The sequence below is a fragment of the Macrosteles quadrilineatus genome, unplaced genomic scaffold (genome assembly GCF_028750875.1).
Source record: "Macrosteles quadrilineatus isolate MER2022 unplaced genomic scaffold, UCM_ALF_1.0 Scaffold_934__1_contigs__length_25516, whole genome shotgun sequence".
Classification (NCBI taxonomy): domain Eukaryota; kingdom Metazoa; phylum Arthropoda; class Insecta; order Hemiptera; family Cicadellidae; genus Macrosteles; species Macrosteles quadrilineatus.
In genome coordinates, this window is record NW_026543527.1 from 10835 (window position 1) to 20858 (window position 10024).

A 10024-nucleotide genomic window follows, 5' to 3' on the forward strand; every position below is an offset into this window, starting at 1 on the left:
AACCAGCTACCTTCTAATTACAAGGCGAGTAAAGCAGTACTATAATCACTCAACCACCAAGCTGACATAAAAACTTTTACTCATACCAGTACTCATAACGTTTTTAATGTGTTACATTTTAACAAGTTACCTTTAAGGATGTTACATTTTAAAAGGTTACAATTTTACATGTTACATTTTTACATGTTACATTTTAATATGTTACATTTTAACAAGTTACATTTAAGCATGTTACATTTTAAAATGTTACATTTTAACACGTTACATTTTAACATGTTACATTTTAACTTCTTATATTTCCACATGTTACATTTTTACATGTTACATTTTAACATGTTTTACGATCAAGTCATTCCCTTGCAACTGACTTGGTAGCCTCGTCTAGTATGAGGATGGATGGGATTTTGACAGGTAATACAAACAAAGTAACATAGAATCAAACCAGCTACCTTCTGATTACAAGGCGAGTACAGCAGTACTATAATCACTCAACCACCAAGCTGACATAAAAACCGTCGTCGTCGTCGTCGTCGTCGTCGTCGTCGTCGTCGTCGTCGTCGTCGTCGTCGTCGTCTTCTTCTACATTTTTACATTTTACATATTTACATGTTACATTTTAACATTTTTTAAGATCAAGTCTTTCCCTTGCAACTGACCTGGTAGCCTCGTCTAGTATGAGGATGGATGGGATTTTCAGTAGAGCGCGGGCGATAGCTATCCTCTGTTTCTGGCCCCCAGACACGGTAACTCCTCTCTCCCCCAGAATGGTACTGTAGCCATCAGGGAACTGTCGGATAAAACTGTCAGCATTGGCCAGCCCAGCAGCCTCGTACACCTGTGACAAAGATTAATTAAATTAGTAATACCAAACTAGTGACGGGTAATACAAACAAAGTAACATAGAATCAAACCAGCTACCTTCTGATTACAGCAGTACTATAATCACTCAACCACCAAGCTGACATAAAAACTTTTACTCATACCAGTACTCATAACGTTTTTAATATGTTACATTTTAACAAGTTACCTTTAAGCATGTTACATTTTAAAAGGTTACAATTTTACATGTTACATTTTTACATGTTACATTTTAATATGTTACATTTTAACACGTTACATTTAAGCATGTTACATTTTAAAATGTTACATTTTAACACCGTACATTTTAACATGTTACATTTTAACTTCTTATATTTCCACATGTTACATTTTTACATGTTACATTTTAACATGTTTTACGATCAAGTCATTCCCTTGCAACTGACCTGGTAGCCTCGTCTAGTATGAGGATGGATGGGATTTTCAGTAGAGCGCTAAGAGCGCTTGTAGCGGCGATAGCTATCCTCTGTTTCTGGCCCCCAGACACGGTAACTCCTCTCTCCCCCAGAATGGTACTGTAGCCATCAGGGAACTGTCGGATAAAACTGTCAGCATTGGCCAGCCCAGCAGCCACGTACACCTGTGACAAAGATTAATTAAATTAGTAATACCAAACTAGTGACAGGTAATACAAACAAAGTAACGTAGAATCAAACCAGCTACCTTCTGATTACAAGGCGAGTACAGCAGTACTATAATCACTCAACCACCAAGCTGACATAAAAAACCGTCGTCGTCGTCGTCGTCGTCGTCGTCGTCGTCGTCGTCGTCGTCGTCGTCGTCGTCGTCGTCGTCGTCGTCGTCGTCGTCGTCGTCGTCGTCGTCTTCTTCTACATTTTTACATTTTACATATTTACATGTTACATTTTAACATTTTTTATGATCAAGTCTTTCCCTTGCAACTGACCTGGTAGCCTCGTCTAGTATGAGGATGGATGGGATTTTCAGTAGAGCGCGGGCGATAGCTATCCTCTGTTTCTGGCCCCCAGACACGGTAACTCCTCTCTCCCCCAGAATGGTACTGTAGCCATCAGGGAACTGTCGGATAAAACTGTCAGCATTGGCCAGCCCAGCAGCCTCGTACACCTGTGACAAAGATTAATTAAATTAGTAATACCAAACTAGTGACAGGTAATACAAACAAAGTAACATAGAATCAAACTAGCTACCTTCTGAATACAGCAGTACTATAATCACTCAACCACAAAGCTGACATAAAAAACTTTTACTCATACCAGTACTCATAACGTTTTTAATATGTTACATTTTAACAAGTTACCTTTAAGCATGTTACATTTTAAAAGGTTACAATTTTACATGTTACATTTTTACATGTTACATTTTAATATGTTACATTTTAACACGTTACATTTAAGCATGTTACATTTTAAAATGTTACATTTTAACACGTTACATTTTAACATGTTACATTTTAACTTCTTATATTTCCACATGTTACATTTTTACATGTTACATTTTAACATGTTTTACGATCAAGTCATTCCCTTGCAACTGACCTGGTAGCCTCGTCTAGTATGAGGATGGATGGGATTTTCAGTAGAGCGCAGGCGATAGCTATCCTCTGTTTCTGGCCCCCAGACACGGTAACTCCTCTCTCCCCCAGAATGGTAACTGTCAGCATTGGCCAGCCCAGCAGCCTCGTACACCTGTGACAAAGATTAATTAAATTAGTAATACCAAACTAGTGACAGGTAATACAAACAAAGTAACATAGAATCAAACCAGCTACCTTCTAATTACAAGGCGAGTAAAGCAGTACTATAATCACTCAACCACCAAGCTGACATAAAAACTTTTACTCATACCAGTACTCATAACGTTTTTAATGTGTTACATTTTAACAAGTTACCTTTAAGGATGTTACATTTTAAAAGGTTACAATTTTACATGTTACATTTTTACATGTTACATTTTAATATGTTACATTTTAACAAGTTACATTTAAGCATGTTACATTTTAAAATGTTACATTTTAACACGTTACATTTTAACATGTTACATTTTAACTTCTTATATTTCCACATGTTACATTTTTACATGTTACATTTTAACATGTTTTACGATCAAGTCATTCCCTTGAGTCGTCGTCGTCGTCGTCGTCGTCGTCGTCGTCGTCGTCGTCGTCGTCGTCGTCGTCGTCGTCGTCGTCGTCGTCGTCGTTGTCGTCGTCGTCGTCGTCGTCGTCGTCGTCGTCGTCGTCGTCGTCGTCTACATTTTTACATTTTACATATTTACATGTTACATTTTAACATTTTTTATGATCAAGTCTTTCCCTTGCAACTGACCTGGTAGCCTCGTCTAGTATGAGGATGGATGGGATTTTCAGTAGAGCGCGGGCGATAGCTATCCTCTGTTTCTGGCCCCCAGACACGGTAACTCCTCTCTCCCCCAGAATGGTACTGTAGCCATCAGGGAACTGTCGGATAAAACTGTCAGCATTGGCCAGCCCAGCAGCCTCGTACCACCTGTGACAAAGATTAATTAAATTAGTAATACCAAACTAGTGACAGGTAATACAAACAAAGTAACATAGAATCAACTAGCTACCTTCTGAATACAGCAGTACTATAATCACTCAACCACAAAGCTGACATAAAAAACTTTTACTCATACCAGTACTCATAATGTTTTTAATATGTTACATTTTAACAAGTTACCTTTAAGCATGTTACATTTTAAAAGGTTACAATTTTACATGTTACATTTTTTACATGTTACATTTTAATATGTACATTTTAACACGTTACATTTAAGCATGTTACATTTTAAAATGTTACATTTTAACACGTTACATTTTAACATGTTACATTTTAACTTCTTATATTTCCACATGTTACATTTTTACATGTTACATTTTAACATGTTTTACGATCAAGTCATTCCCTTGCAACTGACCTGGTAGCCTCGTCTAGTATGAGGTTGGATGGGATTTTCAGTAGAGCGCAGGCGATAGCTATCCTCTGTTTCTGGCCCCCAGACACGGTAACTCCTCTCTCCCCCAGAATGGTAACTGTCAGCATTGGCCAGCCCAGCAGCCTCGTACACCTGTGACAAAGATTAATTAAATTAGTAATACCAAACTAGTGACAGGTAATACAAACAAAGTAACATAGAATCAAACCAGCTACCTTCTAATTACAAGGCGAGTAAAGCAGTACTATAATCACTCACCACCAAGCTGACATAAAAACTTTTACTCATACCAGTACTCATAACGTTTTTAATGTGTTACATTTTAACAAGTTACCTTTAAGGATGTTACATTTTAAAAGTTACAATTTTACATGTTACATTTTTACATGTTACATTTTAATATGTTACATTTTAACAAGTTACATTTAAGCATGTTACATTTTAAAATGTTACATTTTAACACGTTACATTTAACATGTTACATTTTAACTTCTTATATTTCCACATGTACATTTTTACATGTTACATTTTAACATGTTTTACGATCATGTCATTCCCTTGCAACTGACTTGGTAGCCTCGTCTAGTATGAGGATGGATGGGATTTTGACAGGTAATACAAACAAAGTAACATAGAATCAAACCAGCTACCTTCTGATTACAAGGCGAGTACAGCAGTACTATAATCACTCAACCACCAAGCTGACATAAAAACCGTCGTCGTCGTCGTCGTCGTCGTCGTCGTCTTCTTCTACATTTTTACATTTACATATTTACATGTTACATTTTACATTTTTTAAGATCAAGTCTTTCCCTTGCAACTGACCTGGTAGCCTCGTCTAGTATGAGGATGGATGGGATTTTCAGTAGAGCGCGGGCGATAGCTATCCTCTGTTTCTGGCCCCCAGACACGGTAACTCCTCTCTCCCCCAGAATGGTACTGTAGCCATCAGGGAACTGTCGGATAAAACTGTCAGCATTGGCCAGCCCAGCAGCCTCGTACACCTGTGACAAAGATTAATTAAATTAGTAATACCAAACTAGTGACGGTAATACAAACAAAGTAACATAGAATCAAACCAGCTACCTTCTGATTACAGCAGTACTATAATCACTCAACCACCAAGCTGACATAAAAACTTTTACTCATACCAGTACTCATAACGTTTTTAATATGTTACATTTTAACAAGTTACCTTTAAGCATGTTACATTTTAAAAGGTTACAATTTTACATGTTACATTTTTATGTACATTTAATTTAATATGTTACATTTTAACACGTTACATTTAAGCATGTTACATTTTAAAAATGTTACATTTTAACACCGTACATTTTAACATGTTACATTTTAACTTCTTATATTTCCACATGTTACATTTTTACATGTTACATTTTAACATGTTTTACGATCAAGTCATTCCCTTGCAACTGACCTGGTAGCCTCGTCTAGTATGAGGATGGATGGGATTTTCAGTAGAGCGCTAAGAGCGCTTGTAGCGGCGATAGCTATCCTCTGTTTCTGGCCCCCAGACACGGTAACTCCTCTCTCCCCAGAATGGTACTGTAGCCATCAGGGAACTGTCGGATAAAACTGTCAGCATTGGCCAGCCCAGCAGCCACGTACACCTGTGACAAAGATTAATTAAATTAGTAATACCAAACTAGTGACAGGTAATACAAACAAAGTAACGTAGAATCAAACCAGCTACCTTCTGATTACAAGGCGAGTACAGCAGTACTATAATCACTCAACCACCAAGCTGACATAAAAACCGTCGTCGTCGTCGTCGTCGTCGTCGTCGTCGTCGTCGTCGTCGTCGTCGTCGTCGTCGTCGTCGTCGTCGTCGTCGTCGCGTCGTCGTCGTCGTCGTCAACATTTTTACATTTTACATATTTACATGTTACATTTTAACATTTTTTATGATCAAGTCTTTCCCTTGCAACTGACCTGGTAGCCTCGTCTAGTATGAGAGGTGGATGGGATTTTCAGTAGAGGCGCGGCGATAGCTATCTCTGTTTCTGGCCCCCAGACACGGTAACTCTCTCTCCCCCAGAATGGTACTGTAGCCATCAGGGAACTGTCGGATAAAACTGTCAGCATTGGCCAGCCCAGCAGCCTCGTACACCTGTGACAAAGATTAATTAAATTAGTAATACCAAACTAGTGACAGGTAATACAAACAAAGTAACATAGAATCAAACTAGCTACCTTCTGAATACAGCAGTACTATAATCACTCAACCACAAAGCTGACATAAAAAACTTTTACTCATACCAGTACTCTTAACGTTTTTAATATGTTACATTTTAACAAGTTACCTTTAAGCATGTTACATTTTAAAAGGTTACAATTTTACATGTTACATTTTTACATGTTACATTTTAATATGTTACATTTTACACGTTACATTTAAGCATGTTACATTTTAAAATGTTACATTTTAACACGTTACATTTTAACATGTTACATTTTAACTTCTTATATTTCCACATGTTACATTTTTACATGTTACATTTTAACATGTTTTACGATCAAGTCATTCCCTTGCAACTGACCTGGTAGCCTCGTCTAGTATGAGGATGGATGGGATTTTCAGTAGAGCGCAGGCGATAGCTATCCTCTGTTTCTGGCCCCCAGACACGGTAACTCCTCTCTCCCCCAGAATGGTAACTGTCAGCATTGGCCAGCCCAGCAGCCTCGTACACCTGTGACAAAGATTAATTAAATTAGTAATACCAAACTAGTGACAGGTAATACAAACAAAGTAACATAGAATCAAACCAGCTACCTTCTAATTACAAGGCGAGTAAAGCAGTACTATAATCACTCAACCACCAAGCTGACATAAAAACTTTTACTCATACCAGTACTCATAACGTTTTTAATGTGTTACATTTTAACAAGTTACCTTTAAGGATGTTACATTTTAAAAGGTTACAATTTTACATGTTACATTTTTACATGTTACATTTTAATATGTTACATTTTAACAAGTTACATTTAAGCATGTTACATTTTAAAATGTTACATTTTAACACGTTACATTTTAACATGTTACATTTTAACTTCTTATATTTCCACATGTTACATTTTTACATGTTACATTTTAACATGTTTTACGATCAAGTCATTCCTTGAGTCGTCGTCGTCGTCGTCGTCGTCGTCGTCGTCGTCGTCGTCGTCGTCGTCGTCGTCGTCGTCGTCGTCGTCGTCGTCGTCGTCGTCGTCGTCGTCGTCGTCGTCGTCGTCGTCGTCGTCGTCGTCGTCGTCGTCGTCGTCGTCTTCTTCTTCTACATTTTTACATTTTACATATTTACATGTTACATTTTAACATTTTTTAAGATCAAGTCTTTCCCTTGCAACTGACCTGGTAGCCTCGTCTAGTATGAGGATGGATGGGATTTTCAGTAGAGCGCGGGCGATAGCTATCCTCTGTTTCTGGCCCCCAGACACGGTAACTCCTCTCTCCCCCAGAATGGTACTGTAGCCATCAGGGAACTGTCGGATAAAACTGTCAGCATTGGCCAGCCCAGCAGCCTCGTACACCTGTGACAAAGATTAATTAAATTAGTAATACCAAACTAGTGACGGGTAATACAAACAAAGTAACATAGAATCAAACTAGCTACCTTCTGAATACAGCAGTACTATAATCACTCAACCACAAAGCTGACATAAAAACTTTTACTCATACCAGTACTCATAACGTTTTTAATATGTTACATTTTAACAAGTTACCTTTAAGCATGTTACATTTTAAAAGGTTACAATTTTACATGTTACATTTTTACATGTTACATTTTAATATGTTACATTTTAACACTTTACATTTAAGCATGTTACATTTTAAAATGTTACATTTTAACACGTTACATTTTAACATGTTACATTTTAACTTCTTATATTTCCACATGTTACATTTTTACATGTTACATTTTAACATGTTTTACGATCAAGTCATTCCCTTGCAACTGACCTGGTAGCCTCGTCTAGTATGAGGATGGATGGGATTTTCAGTAGAGCGCAGGCGATAGCTATCCTCTGTTTCTGGCCCCCAGACACGGTAACTCCTCTCTCCCCAGAATGGTAACTGTCAGCATTGGCCAGCCCAGCAGCCTCGTACACCTGTGACAAAGATTAATTAAATTAGTAATACCAAACTAGTGACAGGTAATACAAACAAAGTAACATAGAATCAAACCAGCTACCTTCTAATTACAAGGCGAGTAAAGCAGTACTATAATCACTCAACCACCAAGCTGACATAAAAACTTTTACTCATACCAGTACTCATAACGTTTTTAATGTGTTACATTTTAACAAGTTAACTTTAAGGATGTTACATTTTAAAGGTTACAATTTTACATGTTACATTTTTACATGTTACATTTTAATATGTTACATTTTAACAAGTTACATTTAAGCATGTTACATTTTAAAATGTTACATTTTAACACGTTACATTTTAACATGTTACATTTTAACTTCTTATATTTCCACATGTTACATTTTTACATGTTACATTTTAACATGTTTTACGATCAAGTCATTCCCTTGCAACTGACTTGGTAGCCTCGTCTAGTATGAGGATGGATGGGATTTTGACAGGTAATACAAACAAAGTAACATAGAATCAAACCAGCTACCTTCTGATTACAAGGCGAGTACAGCAGTACTATAATCACTCAACCACCAAGCTGACATAAAAACCGTCGTCGTCGTCGTCGTCGTCGTCGTCGTCGTCGTCGTCGTCGTCGTCGTCGTCGTCGTCGTCGTCGTCGTCGTCGTCGTCGTCGTCGTCGTCGTCGTCGTCGTCGTCGTCGTCGTCGTCGTCGTCGTCGTCGTCGTCGTCGTCGTCGTCGTCGTCGTCGTCGTCGTCGTCGTCGTCGTCGTCGTCGTCGTCGTCGTCGTCGTCGTCGTCGTCGTCGTCGTCGTCGTCGTCGTCGTCGTCGTCGTCGTCGTCGTCGTCTTCTTCTTCTACATTTTTACATTTTACATATTTACATGTTACATTTTAACATTTTTTAAGATCAAGTCTTTCCCTTGCAACTGACCTGGTAGCCTCGTCTAGTATGAGGATGGATGGGATTTTCAGTAGAGCGCGGGCGATAGCTATCCTCTGTTTCTGGCCCCCAGACACGGTAACTCCTCTCTCCCCCAGAATGGTACTGTAGCCATCAGGGAACTGTCGGATAAAACTGTCAGCATTGGCCAGCCCAGCAGCCTCGTACACCTGTGACAAAGATTAATTAAATTAGTAATACCAAACTAGTGACGGGTAATACAAACAAAGTAACATAGAATCAAACTAGCTACCTTCTGAATACAGCAGTACTATAATCACTCAACCACAAAGCTGACATAAAAAACTTTTACTCATACCAGTACTCATAACGTTTTTAATATGTTACATTTTAACAAGTTACCTTTAAGCATGTTACATTTTAAAAGGTTACAATTTTACATGTTACATTTTTACATGTTACATTTTAATATGTTACATTTTAACACTTTACATTTAAGCATGTTACATTTTAAAATGTTACATTTTAACACGTTACATTTTAACATGTTACATTTTAACTTCTTATATTTCCACATGTTACATTTTTACATGTTACATTTTAACATGTTTTACGATCAAGTCATTCCCTTGCAACTGACCTGGTAGCCTCGTCTAGTATGAGGATGGATGGGATTTTCAGTAGAGCGCAGGCGATAGCTATCCTCTGTTTCTGGCCCCCAGACACGGTAACTCCTCTCTCCCCCAGAATGGTAACTGTCAGCATTGGCCAGCCCAGCAGCCTCGTACACCTGTGACAAAGATTAATTAAATTAGTAATACCAAACTAGTGACAGGTAATACAAACAAAGTAACATAGAATCAAACCAGCTACCTTCTAATTACAAGGCGAGTAAAGCAGTACTATAATCACTCAACCACCAAGCTGACATAAAAACTTTTACTCATACCAGTACTCATAACGTTTTTAATGTGTTACATTTTAACAAGTTACCTTTAAGGATGTTACATTTTAAAAGGTTACAATTTTACATGTTACATTTTTACATGTTACATTTTAATATGTTACATTTTAACAAGTTACATTTAAGCATGTTACATTTTAAAATGTTACATTTTAACACGTTACATTTTAACATGTTACATTTTAACTTCTTATATTTCCACATGTTACATTTTTACATG

At 37.6% G+C, this 10024-nt stretch overlaps 2 protein-coding genes across 2 annotated transcripts; both read right to left on the reverse strand.

Annotated features, from left to right (window-relative positions):
- Positions 1-1798: 1798 nt before the first annotated feature.
- Positions 1799-4807, reverse strand: LOC128982665 (uncharacterized). Its single transcript, XM_054401610.1, has 3 exons — positions 4639-4807; positions 3796-3945; positions 1799-1965 (listed from the first exon to the last, which is right to left on the reverse strand). Exons 2-3 carry the CDS (start codon positions 3918-3920, stop codon positions 1845-1847), a joined length of 246 nt encoding a protein of 81 aa, XP_054257585.1. The 5' UTR covers positions 3921-3945; positions 4639-4807; the 3' UTR covers positions 1799-1844.
- Positions 4808-8882: 4075 nt separating this feature from the next.
- LOC128982666 (uncharacterized) lies at positions 8883-9627 on the reverse strand. The gene is made up of 2 exons (XM_054401611.1): positions 9481-9627; positions 8883-9049 (listed from the first exon to the last, which is right to left on the reverse strand). Exons 1-2 carry the CDS (start codon positions 9603-9605, stop codon positions 8929-8931), a joined length of 246 nt encoding a protein of 81 aa, XP_054257586.1. The 5' UTR covers positions 9606-9627; the 3' UTR covers positions 8883-8928.
- Positions 9628-10024: the final 397 nt, after the last annotated feature.